Genomic DNA, 16,156 nt, shown 5'->3' on the forward strand with positions numbered 1-16,156 from the left:
AGAATCTTTTGTTGTTAACTGGACCAAAAGGAAGGGTGCTGCTTGTCATGTTTCCTATCACACATATCACAAAGCGCATCTGCATGAGAAAACACAGCAGATAGATGCTAGGTGCATTCCATTTGGTAATCTCATCTGAGGGCACATATCAGGGGGTCAACACAACTTGTACACAAAAAGAATGGGATACATGGGATAAACAGGGAATTATCAAATGGTGATTGCACAGAAGACCAAGAGTTGGGACTGAAGAGGGAAGATCCCCATTTCGACAAGGAGACTGTCTACAGGACTAGTCCGAAAGGTGCCAGAGACCAATCAAACTCCACAATAATGGACTGTTTACCAGTTTCACATTTAAAGTTGTTGTCGAGCTGTAAACCTGGTAACCATAGTTCAGTTGGCACGAGACCAGCACCTGGTAAATATGGAGAAGAGTAGCATGATCCACATCCTAAGAGGTGTGGACATGGAAGCACAGAGAGTTAAGTTTCCACGTGTAGCTAGTCTTTTGCTGGTGAATATGGAGAAGACAAGCAAGCTTTTTATAACAAACGAGGGCCACAAAAAGGGACTGTGCAACAACGCACAAGTGCTGGGTATCCTAGTAGAATTGTGGGTCAGGATTGACCATGGCACAACAGAAATGTGTGACCCATGTTTTTATACAATAGAAATGGAAACCATGGAAGGTGTCCGAGTGGAAACCCTTTTGATGGTGCCTTGTAGCTGGTGCTCAGCTGAGACTGCTGAGTGGAATCTGTACCAAGCGCAAAAGTCATTGACATACAGCGCAGGTGTGACCAGCAGCCCGACAGAAATCACTAACCCACTTATGGCGATGAGGCAGTGTATGACACTCAGTAAAGAGTCTTGTGGGACACAATTCTCTTGGACCAGTAGAGAGCTGAGTGAAGCACCAACTCTGCCCCAGAACAACCAGTGGGATAAAATCAGAAGGTGGGGGGGGGGGGGGGGGGGAGGGGGACGGCATCTTCAGCCAATAGTTTCTGCAGTAGAAAAGTGACAGAATACAAAGAGGATGTTGATGCTGTTGCAGAGTGGGTTGCAAGGTGTTAAACAAGAACCAGCATGTTGATACAAAGACCACCCTAAAGGACATGACATGAACCAGTTGTTGACCATTGGTGGCCGGTGGAAGAGTACAGAGCTTGGCCCACACCTGGGATGAAGAGGCATATATTCCAGGGGAGTAAGATATAGTACAAACGGGAATCCACTCACTACCACATCTGTGTTACTCAATGTACAGACCCTCCAGACAACCTCACAGGGCCAGCACAGTTCCAACAATGCATGATAACCTCACTGCATTGAGGAATGGTCATCAGTGTAGGGTTTTTCCTTTACTGGGGGTAAAAGAGCAGGAAATATGGTGGTGTAGTTCTGGCAGGTGACTGTAATATCCATTAAACTTCCACTGAATGATCACCTTACAGATGTCGAAAACAGGCGTGAAGGGACCAGGTGGTCTGGTCACACCCCAGAATCACTGCCCATCACCCCAGAATCACTGCCCATCACTGATGAAGATGGAACCACATCAATGAGCATTTGTTCAGAATCTGGGGTGTATGGGGATGAGGAGTAGCCTTGTCCAGATTCTTCAACTCCTCCTCTTCCTTTGCGGCAGACATCCTGTCAATAGCCCATCTTTGATGTGGGTGGGGATGGATGAAGAGCCGGTGGCCGTGGGACCCACAGACCATGGTTTCTTCAGTCACTGACTGGTACCAGGCTTCTGATCAGTAGGTTTCCAGGGAAAGGTGTCCTGCAAGGGAGCCCCATCACTGGTAGATGCCGGAGGAGGAAGCTGCTCCTCGGCTGGGTGAAGGAACTGGTTCCCGAAGACAATGCCATGCAAAACAAAAGAGAAGAGGATAGTAGGAAAACCAGTTTCGAAAATATGGAGGTAGTGGGAGTGATGGTTGTGACTTTTGCATAATTGTTCATCATGTCAACAGGCTGTAGGCATTCACGTTTTTTCCATGCCCCACTATACAACACTTGACCAACAGATTTATATTCCTGTATTTTCTTTTCTTCCTTAATGACAGAACAATCTGGTGGTTTATGTGGTGTTTCATCCAAGTAATACACAAAGGTGGTTGTTCACAAGGACTGCCTTCATGGAGTGATCGTCTGCAGTTACGACATTTTGGTTCCACAGTGGGATGACACATGACACAGACTTAAGCATCAGAAGGCCTTGTGGATGGTAGGACAAGTACGTTTTCCAGAAGGAAATTCCCTTCACAGCGTATGATAAAGGCACCTGTATCTATTCTATTAAGCTTGGGATCTTTTCAGACATTTCGAACAAAATGAACACTTCACTGCTCAAAATTAGCGTTGAGCTCCTCGTTTGTTTGGAGCATAAGTTCTCTGTAAAAGATGATGTGTTGAATTATATTCTGTGCATTTTTCCCAATTTACCTTCAATATGTTCCACAAAACATACTGGCTTTGTCATAGTAGGAGTACCTGCATCAGTTAAAAAGCATACTTAATATTGGATAAACAGTTACTCCTTCCCATAGAGTAGCCAGGGTAGCGAAAGTTGTAGGATTATAACTGCTTACATTGAAATTTATATTCCTGTCTAATGAGACGGCCACATCAGAATGGTCATTGTATTGGTTTAATTTCAAATGTCTGCCCTGATGCGACCCACTCCAATCAAGGACTCTCCCCATATCACTACCCAGCTGCAGCAATGGTCATCTGGCATGATGACCATTGCCAGGAGTCCTGATGCACCAAAAAGACAGTCATCTAATCCTTAGCATACATGGAGAGCTAGCAGCTCAGGCATCAGCAGTGCAATCCTCGTGTTGTCTGGGTGCTCAACCAAAAGGTACATAACGACCGAACTATGTCGGGCTGGCTACTGTGTTGGCTTTGAAGTGCAAATAAGAGCCTATGCATGTATTGTGCACAGATGAACCTTAACACTGCATGGTGTAGGCATTATTAAAGGTAAATTTAAGAAATTTAAGGTGGACGGGAGGGGGGGGGGGGGGAGGAAATGGAAGGGGAGGAAAGGGACTAATGATGCCAGCTGCCTTGGGACTTTATGCGGAATCGGCAGGGATGAATGAAAATGTGTGCCAGACCAGGATTTGAACCCAGCATCTCCTGCTTACTAGGCATCTGCATTAAGCACTGCACCACCTGGACACTGTGTTTACTGCAATTGTGGGGACTACCTCGGCAAGACTCTTGGCCAACCCACATTCCCACCTAGCACCACCTGTCCGCATGTCCGAAAGAACAGACACTATATGTCCATATAACTATTAAAGGTGTTCTTACCCAGTCAGACTACACTACAAAAAATTTGGAAAGGAAGATCAAACCTAGAAAGAAAGGCAGAACCTACGGTATAGCCAAGTTAATATAAAAGGCTGTCACCATAAGTAAGAGAGTAAGATAAGGAAAAACAGTCACAGATGAGAGCTTGCAGTACAGAAAAGGAAAGGAAGAAGGAGCTGCAAAAGCTTGGGACTCTGTTCTCACCACCCATGTACTCACAAAAGAGTCATGAGCCCTGTGAGGGGGGAAGTAGTGTGTAACAATAACTCCCACATTTATAGTCACTCGTCACTTGACTGCTGGGCTGCGGTGTAACTACAGGTGGTTGTGAGTATTATTAAATTTATGGAAGAGTTATGATAGCCACCAGTCTTCTTTCATAAAACTGGTTTCAGATCCACTGCTCATACAGGGGGCTTCCAGTATGAGCATGCCACTGATGGATGGCATATCTGAAACCAGCTCTGTGAAATAAAATCACCTTTAATTACTGACTGGCTACTACTGCTACTGAATTGCCTATTTCACAAACAGTTTTAGAAATCTACCTATTTACTATGGATAAAATAATAACTGAAATTATTGCTTATGATCATCTGCTTATAAGTATATAACCCAGAGGTACGCTCATACTGAGTACTCATTCAGCGCAGTAGATGAATAAAAGTTTGTATATGAAGGTCTACTGCTTCAGAGTTGTAATTTTTATTTTCCATTGGTTTATTTCTTGTCAAAAAACATCTGCTTCCCTCTACATCCAATCCATTTTCTTGGGTGTAGACTCCATTTCATGTGGTTTTCTCAATAGCTTTTGTTGTATCGTGGACTGAATTCTCCACCACTTTTGCCTATTCTTATGTGGAACTGCCAAGTGTTTTCTACTAAGAATTAACCAATACTCTGCACACACTTTGCTTCAATCTCGTTGGTTCCTGTTTCATGAGTGTTACAGGCATTACCCATTTCTTTCCACCACTATAAAATGAATAGCCCTAGACTTACTGAGATATCAGGTCTCTTCCCATTACCCAGGTGTACACCTTATTCAGGAATTGTTTCTTTATGTCTGATTTTTTTCTTTGTATTTCTCTGCAGAACACTATTTTTTGGCATTGTGTTGTCAGAACAATTTATGACTAAAATGTATGATTATCTGAAAGATCAATGAGTATGTTAACACTCATTTATTTTTAACTCCTCATGATCCTGATTTTTATCCTTCCAAGTATAATGACTCAAGGTTTCAGAATTTCTTTCAAGCATGTGGACACTGTTTCTAATTCTGTCTAACACAACTTTCCTTTTCCATGCAGGACTGGCAAACTCTGTGTATTCAATGTAGTTAATTTTTTGTTCACAAGTATTTTACTGCCCCAGAAAATTATTCAGATTAAAGTGAAGAAACATAATGCTTTTTCAGTACTGTTCCATAAATTTCATCATAAAATTCAAAATACAGATTGAGAAAACTGTACAATTGTTTTCTTATAAAAATTACTGTAATCAATCAATTTCTACCCAGACAGAACTAATATTCCAGAACATAATGTGTTTTTTAGTTCAATACCTAAGAATTTTGTCATATTAAACTCGCCTGAGCAGTCTTTGAGTTTTTGCAGTGTATGCTGTTGTAACCCTTTCCCACAACCACAAATATCACTGTAAGGTCCAATTGAAACTTTAAGGCTGTGTGGAGTGGCCACACAGTTGCGCGGTCCCTCCCGCTGGGCGTGCGTGTGTGTGCAAAAAGGACAACACTATAAAAGGCACATGAACAGGCAAGGGATTAAAAGAAAACAGCATAATCAAATGTCCTTAGACAGGTTTGTCAAGTGGATAAAACGAAGAATGCGAGCAGCTGCTCCTGGGTCATCTGCTAAAATTTCATCCAGAGTACATGGCAGGCCAAGATCAATGCGCAGTGTATTAAAATTCGGACAGGATGTTAAAATGTGGTGTACCGTCAGCAATTGCCCGCATGGGCAGAACGGCACCGGCACAGCCACCAGCAGATGGCGGTGGCTGAACCGGCAGTGTCCAATCCGTAATTGGGCCAAAACGACCTCTTCCCACCTAGAAGGGCGTGAAGAGGTCGTCCAAGCCATGGGGAAAGGTTTCAATGCCCGAAGCTTGTTTTCAGTAAGTGTAGACCAATCGGCATGCCACAGCAATAAAATGCGCTGACAAATGACCCTGCTAAAATCAGATGAAGGCACACAACAAGAAGCTGTCCGAGGCTGGAGGACCGCAACCTTGGCCGCAGCATCTGCAGCTTTGTTCCCAGCGATACCGACATGGTCAGGAACACACATTAAAGGTAACCAGAGAACCGTCGTCCATCAGCTGCTGAAGAGAGTGTTGGATCCGGTGCACGAAAGGGTGAACCGGATATGGATCACTGAGGCTCTGGATGGCACTCAGGGAATCAGAGCAGATGACATAAGCAGAATGTCAGTGGTGGCGGATGTAAAGAACAGCCTGATAGAGGGCAAATAGCTCAGCTGTGAAGGCCGAACAATGGCCATGGAGCCGGTATTTGAAACTGTGTGCCCCGACAATAAAAGAACACCCGACACCGTCATTGGTCTTAGAGCCATCTGTATAAATGAAGATCATATTAATGAGCTTTGAACAAAGTTCGACAAACTGCGAGCGGTATACCGAAGCTAGGGTCACCTCCTTTGGGAGCGAGCTGAGGTCAAGGTGAATGCGAACCTGAGCCTAGAGCCAAGATGGTATTTGCCCCTCGCCCACTAAAAGTTGCAGGGAGTGAAAAATCAAGGTGCTGAAGGAGGCGACGAAAGTGAACTCCAGGGGGTAGCAGGGCAGATAGATGCAACCTGTATTGACGGTCGAGAGAGTCATCAAGAAAGGAACGATAAGATGGATGGTCAGGCAATGATAATAGCCGACAGGCATACCACCAGAGCAGTATATCGCGCCGGTAGGTTAGTGGCAATTCACCGGCTTCAGCATGAAGTCTCTCGATGGGACTAGTATAGAACACTCCGATCGCAAGACGTAACCCCCGATGTTGTATAGAGTTGAGGCGGCATAAGATGGACGGCCATACAGAGGCGTATACAAAGCTCCCATAATCCAGCTTTGAGCAGACGATCGACCGATAAAGGCAAAGTAGGATGGTTCAATCCGTTCCCCACGACATACTGCTGAGAACACGGAGGACATTTAGGTAACGGGTACAACGGGCAGTCAAATATGACACATGTGGAGACCAGCTAAGTTTCCTGTCAAATGTAAGACCTAAAAATTTTGTTGTCTCCACGAATGGGAGAGCAACGGGACAGAGATGTAAGGATGGTGGGAGAAACTCTTTGTAGCGCCAGAAGTTAATACAGAACGTCTTATCGGCAGAAAAACGGAAGCCATTGGCGACACTCCAGGAGTAAAGACGGTCAAGACAACGCTGAAGACAGCGCTCCAGGAAACATGTACGCTGCGCACTGCAGTAGATGGTAAAATCGTCCACGAAAAGGGAGCCTGATACATCAGTTGCGAGGCAATCCACTATTGGATTGATCACTATGGCGAAGAGAGCGACGCTCAAAACTGAGCCCTGTGGCACCCCATCCTCCTGGCGAAAGGCATCGGACAGGACAGAACCCACACGTACCCTGAACTGTCGATCCATTAAAAATGTACGAAGAAAAAGAGGGAGGCGACCGCGAAGGCCCTATGTATGAATGGTGCGGAGAATGCCCCCCCTCCAACAGGTGTCGTAAGCCTTCTCCAAATCAAAGAACACAGCCACTGTCTGGTGCTTTCACAAGAAGTTATTCATTATGAAGGTCTACAGGGTAACCAGATGGTCAACAGCAGAGCGGCGCCTACGAAATCCACATTGTACATTGGTAAGTAGGCGTCAAGATTCGAGCAGCCAAACCAAACGAGAGTTAACCATTCGTCCATCACCTTACGGACACAGCTGGTAAGGGAAATGGGTCGATAACTGGAAGGCAAGTGCTTGTCCTTCCCAGGCTTAGGAATCGGGACAACAATAGATTCGTGCCAGCATGTGGGAACATGACCCTCAATCCAGATGCAATTATAAGGACGAAGAAGAAAACCTTTATCCACAGGAGAAAGGTTTTTCAGCATCTGAATATGAATAGAATCAGGCCCTGGAGCAGAGGACCGTGGCCGGACAAGTGCACTTTCGAGTTCCCGCATGGTGAATGGGGCATTATAACTTTCATGATTCGAGGAGCGGAAGTTAGGTGGCCTTGCCTCCTCTGCCTGTTTTCGGGGGAGGAAGGCAGAGTGGTAATGAGCGGAGCTCACAACCTCTGCGAAAAATCGGCCGAAAGCATTGGAGACATCCTCAGGGGCCACAAGGACGTCATTTGCGGACCGCCAAGCCAGAAACTGGTGAGTGGACCTTAGTGCCAGATAGCTGGCGCAGGCTACCCCAAGACAACAGAAGAAGGAGTAAAACTGTCAAAGGAGCTTGTGAAAGCAGCCCAGCTGGCTTTATTGCTCCCTTTAATAACACGACGACACTGCGCACGTAATAATTTATAGTTAATACAATTCGCCATGGTAGGGTGGCATTTAAAGGTGCGTAAAGCACGTTGACGAGCAAGTAAAGCGTCTCTACATGCTGCGGTCCACCAGGGGACAGGTACGTGACGTAAAGAAGAAGTAGTATGAGGGATGGAATATTCAGCAGCAATGAGAATGACTTCCTGACTATCGCAGCTTGCGAAGTTTTGATCCTGAAATGTCGCCCTGGAAGAGAAGAGCCCCCAGTCTGCTTTGGAGATGTTCCAACTAGTTGAGCATGGAGATGGGGTATGATGCAGGAGATGGATAACACAAGGGAAGTGGTCACTAGAATATGTATCAGAAAGAGCGTAACACTCAAACTGGCATGCAAGCTGGGTAGTACATATAGAGAGGTCTAAATGGGAATAAGTGTGAGTTGTGTTCGAAAGAAAAGTAGGGGCGCAAGTATTGAGGCAGACAAGATTGAGGTGGTTGAAAAGGTCTGCTAACAGGGAGCCTCTCGGGCAGGATGCTGGAGAGCCCCAAAGGGGATGGTGGACATTGAAGTCTCCAGTCAACAAAAATGGTGCAGGTAACTGAGCAACAATTTGCATAATGTCTGCCCTAGTAACGGCAGACGATGATGGAGTGTAAATGGTACAAATGGAAAATGTGAAAGTGGGGAGAGTAATTTGGATGGCAACTGCCTGCAGATTGGTGTGCAATGTGATGGGATCGTAGTAGATATCATCCCGAACCAGCAACATAACCCCTCCATGAGCCGGAATACCTGCCACAGGGGGTAGGTCAAAACGCACAGAATGTGGCGCAGGAGAAGAAATGCGCTGTGGCGCAGAAGGAGAACTTTGCTTCCTATGAGCCTTCTTGGAACGTCGTTTAGTCGAAGTACTGGTCGATGGCTGGGAGTTTGGGGTATGTAGGAAGTCTTTACGGGACGGTTCCTTCTTGAAAGCCCGTGCATCTGACTTCTGGGTCTTAGTCTTGGCAAAAGCTGATGAAGGTGCTTGTGTCTTAGGGGTGATGGGAGGAAGAGGAGACATTGACTGGGCGATCTTAGCACTGGCCGAACGGACGACCGTAGCGCTAAAGGTCAGATCGCATGTCTGTGTCGACACCTCCCTGGTAGGCTGAGGAGAGGCGAGGACAGTACTGTATTTCCCTGCTGGAAGCAGCATGGGCTTCCTACTAGCAAATAGCTTGCGAGCAACTGAGATGGACACTTTCTCTTTGACCTGAATTTCCTGTATACAGCGTTCATCCTTGTAGATGGGAAGTCACAGGAGGACATTGCATGGTCACCCTGACAGTTCACGCAACGAGGAGACGGAGGTGGACAGTCACCCTCATGGGCGTCCCTGCCACAAGTGACGCATTTAGCCGCATTAGAACAAGACTGGCGAGTGTGATTAAAATGCTGACACTGGTAGCAGCACGTAGGTGTCGGGACATAGGGGCGAACAGAAATAACCTCATAGCCCACTTTGACGCGCAACAGCAGCTGAACACTATCAAAGGTCAAGAAAAGTGTCCGGGTCGGTACAAGGTCATTGTCAACCTTTTTCATGACCCTATGGACAGCCGTCACGCCCAACTCAGCGAGGAAAGACTGAATCTCCTCGTCAGTCAATCCGTCCAGTGATCTAGTAGATACCACACCACGCGACGAATTCAAAGTGCGGTGAGCCTCCACCCGGACAGGGAACATGTACAGGAGTGTGGCCCAAAGGAGTTTTTGTGCCTGAAAGACGCTCTCAGTTTCCAACAACAAGGTACCGTTACGTATCCTGGTACAAGACTTGACAGGTCCGGCTATGGCATCTACGCTCTTCTGAATAATGAAAGGGTTGACAGATGAAAAATCCTTTCCGTCCTCAGATCTAGAAACTACGAGGAACTTTGGGGCAGGCAGTAGTACTTTTGTCACTGGTGGCTGGTCAAGTTTCCGTTTTTGGGCAGAAGTCGAGGGCGTGTGTGTGTGTGTGTGTGTGTGTGTGTGTGTGTGTGTGTGTGTGTGTGTGTGTGTGTGTGTGTGTCATTCTTAGCATAAGTTAGTTTAAGTAGTGTGTAAGTCTATGGACTGATGACCTCAACAGTTTGATGCCTTAGGAATTCACACACATCTGACCTTTTTTTGACACATTCAGTATTTTCACACCAACATTCTTTGAAAGCAAATGTGAATAGTGTTTCTTTCTTTAAAATAGGTTGCTGTTCCTTTAGTTATCATTCAACTGCATTGTATAACTCCTTTGGTATCTTTAAGATATAAGACAGAAAATACATACTGTTGCAATTTCCATACTGCTCCCTACTTTGAAGAGAGGGACCTTTTTTTACCCATGTACCTGGAATCCAATTCTTATTCCAAACGTTGAGAAAACATTAAATAGGTAGTTCAAACTTAGGACTTCAGCTTTCATAACTGTTCTTTCAATGTACAATGGGTCAATAATACAGTAGAACCGACCAACGGCACATCCATCCTGCTACACATTTCAGAAATTGAATTTGAAGGTTCCATCTCTTTTCTCCAAATATCCTGCTAACTTCCTAAGTAACACTTATAAAATGGAGATCCAGTAAATGACCCCGAAGTGCTAACAATGATTTGCTCCAATACCCATTCACCTCATAAGTACAATACCTATATTGATGTTTGCATCTTTGTTGTGATCAAGGCAGTGAAGCTCAGGAGCCCTTCTTTGTGACAAATGAATGTCCATTGTTTCTAAATAGTGGACACTGAGCAATGGAAAGGGCCTAACATAGTAAAGGACTGCCTGCGGTAGCCAGTCACCTGCCTAGGAAGCCCATGTACACCAAAGCTAAAATTAGCTTGAGAGGATGAAGCTCTTTAATGTATTGCCATTTTCCATCACTCAGAGGACTGGTTAACTTACCATTTGCTACAAGCAAAACTAACATTACCTCCGCATCTATTTGTGTGGAAATTGGATACATACAGATGACTTCAAGACCTCATTTAGTGGTCACCATTCTCATGACGGCAAACAAACAGTATGATGAAGTGAAGACAGATGAGCAAACATTTTCAGTTGTCTGCAGAAATGACCAGGCAAGCATAGGTTACAAGGTAACATCAAGGCACAGGCCACAGAACAGAAGTGAGGAAGAATGAGTTCACAGGTAGCTGGAGAGGCCCAGTTTTCTGTTTGTTTTGATATGACCGGACATTTAGCCAAAATGTACATGTGAATTACGTCTCTTTGGCACACACCACTACAATGACAATGAAGAGACTGGGAACAATAAATATATCATGCTCAATAAATTATTGACTCCTGGAAGTTAGTAATCAACCTGACTTTCAAGCAAGTAGCTAGGTGGCACTGACGAAATAACAGAAACCTATAAAATAACAGCAACATAGTAGGAGTCAGTTTAAATCAGATATCACTCCTATTTCAGTAGACCAGGAGTTCTCAAATTTTTCTTTCAATGTAACACTTTGATAATTCTGATACGTTGATTGAATATCTTGTTTATTTTGCACGTTAACAAAATTTTTTAAAAATAAGAAAAACTTGTTTTATTCAATGATAACTTCAATTTTAAATCATAATTAATAACATAGAAATCATAATAAAATTTTCAACAAATAATTAGCATTGTGAAAATGTTGAAAAAAACACCATGTTATTAGTAGATTTTCACAGGGTAATATTTAACTTCTTGCAGAACACCAGTGTTCCGGGGGAGACCAGCATTCTGGGGGACACAGTTTGGGAAACCCTGTGCTAGATGACTTGCCATTAAATGCTAAGAACGGGTCGACAGAAGCGTCCGATCCAATGCGTCGGCTTTGACCCGTGACGTAAGGGTGTTGTGTGTGACATCATGACGGCGCAGAGTTTGGTTTGAGTGTGGCTGTCTCCAGTTCCGTTTTATCTTATTTTATTTACTTTTCTGTTCTGTTCGTTCTATCTCGTGAGATTTTTTTTAAAATTTAAAAACACTTATTACTTATTTTAATTATCTGTTTCCTCGAATTTCTGTTTTAGTTTATTATATTTATCTTTGATCTGTTCGTTCTATCCCGTGAGATTTTTTTTTTAAAAAGACAAAAAACACTAATCAGCTACTGAAGCATCTTTATCTTCTATGGGTTGCAGGGGTTACGACCCCTGGGGAGGTGGGTCGGTATTCATGCATGGCTGTCTTCACTTACACGTTGTAGCTACGCAAGGCGTCTAAATTTGTTTATATTTAGTTTGTTGTTTTAATGGCTGGCTAAAGGTGTACAAAGTTTGAAGTAAATCTGTGATTCCAACGTTGTGGCCTCCAGTTGTAAGTCTTGTTTGTGTCCCTCAGCCATTTGATATCTCCACAATGGAGAAGATACTTGTGTTTACTTATTCAACTGATTCTATTGCATCCAAGTTTTCTCAGTATATTACTGAGAAACACATTTTATTTTACTTCAAAATATGTTTACACTTTAAATGAATATTCTGTCTCATACTGATACTGATTTCTTATGTATTTTGCAGAATATATTTATGCAAAGATAGCTTGTGTCTTGTTTTGTATTTGTTTACATAAGGATGTTTTGGATGTTTATTTGGCATAAATCACATTATAGCACCCACCACTTAGTTTTTTTTGGAGTTAATGTGCGAAATATATACACAATGCATGCCAAAATAATCTCTTTTCTGTTATGCATCACAGTTCCTTAATTTAAACTTCAATTTTTGTTATATGTAAAAAAAAGAGTGTTTAATATAGAGCATATACTGGCAATTCTGTTCAGATTTACAAATGGTTGAAATGATTACAAAACAAATCTAGACCTTGTGCTAAGCAACAGACTGGTTTCCGATCAAAACCAAGGTTCCATATTCACACTTGATGATGATGATGATGATGACGACTATGATGATGAGGCTGGTTTCACAGAAATCAATAGCATGGCTTACCAGCACCAGTGCAAAATATGAACTAAATTCTGATCAGTAATAAAGTCTTTCCTTATTAGCAATCTTCTTGAGACAATAGAACACGGACACATACTAGATGCTGAAAATCTGACTGGTAATGACAACACAAAGAGCAGTTGCTTATGTACATATTAAAATAGGGCATGAAAGTCTACATGCATGTTCATGCCCCTTGCTCACACTTAAACGAATGATGTAGTCATGATATGAAATACTAAATAAATGAGAATAAGTTGAAGAAAGTACTAAAAGTTATTCACTTGTAGGCCTACATGTGGCTGGCTGACCACTTACAGCAAGATAGAAAGAGTCAGCCTCTGTGAGGCCACGTACATGTTTGGTAACAGTTCCATATACAGATGTTAAAAGTGCTTAAGTAAAAACCTGCGTCTCAGTTTACCAATATATGTTAACAGAAAAATGGACATGCAGTCACATTTGTAAAACTTATTCAGATAATTGTGGATGGCTTGATCACTGACTAAAGAAGGATGAACTAACAATTCTGGGAAACAGCACATTTAAATAACCTCCGCTACAATTTGGAAACAGTGAACAAATTATAATCAAGAAAAATTCCTGCCTGTCTTGTCAGAATATAAAATGCAAATGAGATATTTCGTACTGACACTAGTGTGTCACAAGCTATGCACACTGGCAGAGTCTCCTGCTGGATAACATGCCTGTGTGTCAGGGGGCATGTCAAAGCAACTTCTTTTGATCTGTGAGACAGGAAAAATATTTGTCGTGGCAAAACTGTAGGCTTCACTGGGTGTAGGTGGTTATCTTGTACCTCCAGTCACAAATTCTCCCTCTAACACACAACTCTTTCCCTCGACAATGACATAACAACACTCAAGGGGACAGCACTGACCATGCAGTGCTGTCTGAATAAGGCATGAAGTCCATATTTCGACCACTTGCAAAAGTAAGGAACCTTCTGGCCTGTGTAAAAGATAACCCCAGTCTTTGTACATCTGGGGTCTATTACGTTCCATGTAAATGTGTAAAATCTTACAATGGACAAACACAGTGCTGTGTCTTCCTATGTTGCACTGAACATACATGCAACATAAAACAAGAGCAGGAAAATAAACCTGCACTGGCCAACAAGAGCTTAATGAAAAATAACATGTTCGATTTTGAACAGATACCTGCCCTCTGCTCAACTAATGGTTTCTGAGGCAGCATTATTAAGGTTACAATAAGATACAATGGTAGATGAATCTTGTTAATAGAGGTAAGGATTCTGTCCTCGGCATAGCTTTACAACCAGCCTTTGAAGTAGCAGTCTGTATTGTGTACAGTACTGCTTGATGTGAGTTGCCAACTATGTACACAATTGGCTGGACTACTGTTAAACTATTGTAGAGTAGCCATTATAAGACTTAAATGCCCGCTGTTGAAACCTACGTAAGAAGAGGGACTGTGATACAATGCCATTTTGTGCTCACACTGCACTCTTCTGCAACACGAAACCCACATATATTTAACTTTTTGTTTTATAGTAGTGTTTTAAGCCAAAACATAATACCACAATATAATACTTTTTGAGATGTAACTAGCTTTTAAAAGAGGAGACGGGTTTGACTCCCAGTACTGTCTGTTGAGGGGACTGGAGTGGGGTGTACTCAGCCCCACAATGCCAACTCAGGAATTACTTGACCGAGTAGTAATGGTTCCAAGTTATGAAAATGGACAATGGCCAGCTGACACCATACTTCTCCATACAGCATCCAATAACACCACTGGCTGAGGATGACATGGTGGCTGGTTGGTCCCAATGGGTCTGGCAGAAGTTGTGGATGGACTTTACATTTATAATTTCTCCATCACCTGAATTTTGAATGCAACAATGAATACATGAAATAATGACTCAATACTTTTTGCAGAACAACAAATTATTAATCACTGCAAAAACAACTCAATATGTCAAAATCCCTTTTTGGAGACCAAATTGTTTATGGCTAATGATGTTTAGAATTCCAAGGTAAGAAGAAATTATGATTGCAACTTAGCCCTAAATGTTTCACTTGAAAACAGTGAAACCACTAAATTTAATGACTTTATTTAGGTGTCTAGTCTCTGTTGCAGAGTGACAGACTTCATTCACTTTCCCAATACTCTTTAACTGCAATACAGCCAAAGAGGAAGAAGTTAGAAGTAAAAATAAAATCTGAAATAGTTTAGAAATAATAAAAAGTCAGAAATACATGCTGGGTTGGATATGAAAAGTTGTGTATAGAAGGAAACTGAAGTAGCGGAAAATGAAAATGGTTAACAACATAAAAACTGTGTATGTAATATGATATTACCTAAGGTGTTTCAAAATGTTTCACTTTTGCAAAAACTTAATATTACAATTCATTGGGATGCTTCAAAAGACTAACTCGAGTTTACCATCCCGCAATAGCAATGCATCATGAGGTTGGCACGGTTTTTATACACTAAACAACAAAGGAAAATGAAACAGTTTTCCTTGTGAAGTTATTGTATTGCTCAAACCAGGATGTAATACTGATAAAAAGAAACAGACCAAGGCACACACAGCTTCAAATTTGGTTTCGTAAGTCTAATTAGACCGCTTACCCGCCCGCAATCCCCTCGAGGGCTTCCAGTAATATATCATGATCTTCATCCAGCAAACTTATGTCATCTGACATATTGTATCGAACTGTCCTTCCACAATGAACACGTTCTTACACTGATTTATTGTTACAATACGGCGTCTCTTCCGTTTCCATTTCTCTCGAAGTGTCAACTGCTTACCCATCACAATGATATGATAAAGCACAACGATTCACAACTATCTCTTCTTTAACAATATTTTGAAACAACATGCTCACATTGTTCCTGAGATGTAAACATCAGTCTAGTAACACTGAAATAAGAACACAACACAATACCCTACAAACAAGTACACCTACAAATGATCACACTGCGCGCCATACCCTCACACGCCGCTGTCAAAACAACTCATTTCCAAAGATTATCAGATTTGTCGCTCGCGACTAAAGTTCTTCATGTCATACGAACAACAGTTGGCTGGTTTACAGCGAACGGATAGATGTCTCTGTAGTTTGTCCTTGGTATTGTCTCAGGGTACCTAGCAGCTTACTTGCACAAGCCGCCCGACAATATTGTACAGCTGTCAAACAGAAAATTGCGATAACGACATAAAGATAACAATCGCTTGTGCCGCTGGTTGTAACATGTGGATGCTCCATAAGATACTGCAGCTGTCGATCAGAAAATGACGATAATGGCAGAAAGATAACAATCTCCAGTGCCATTGGTTGTAACATTTGAAGTACACAATGTGACCAAAAGTA

General features: G+C 42.7%; 1 protein-coding gene across 1 annotated transcript in view; it reads right to left on the minus strand.

Moving 5' to 3' along the window:
• The window catches only part of LOC126470637 (Fanconi anemia group M protein), a 243,069-nt gene extending 227,241 nt beyond the window's left edge, over window positions 1–15,828 (minus strand). Inside the window, exon 1 of the mRNA XM_050098618.1 lies at window positions 15,414–15,828. Within this exon, the coding sequence (XP_049954575.1) occupies window positions 15,414–15,487 (74 nt within the window). The 5' untranslated portion in view covers window positions 15,488–15,828. The remainder of the gene's footprint in view (window positions 1–15,413) is intronic.
• Between the last annotated feature and the right edge of the window lie 328 nt (window positions 15,829–16,156).

Source organism: Schistocerca serialis, chromosome 3 (genome assembly GCF_023864345.2).
Source record: "Schistocerca serialis cubense isolate TAMUIC-IGC-003099 chromosome 3, iqSchSeri2.2, whole genome shotgun sequence".
Lineage (NCBI taxonomy): Eukaryota > Metazoa > Arthropoda > Insecta > Orthoptera > Acrididae > Schistocerca > Schistocerca serialis.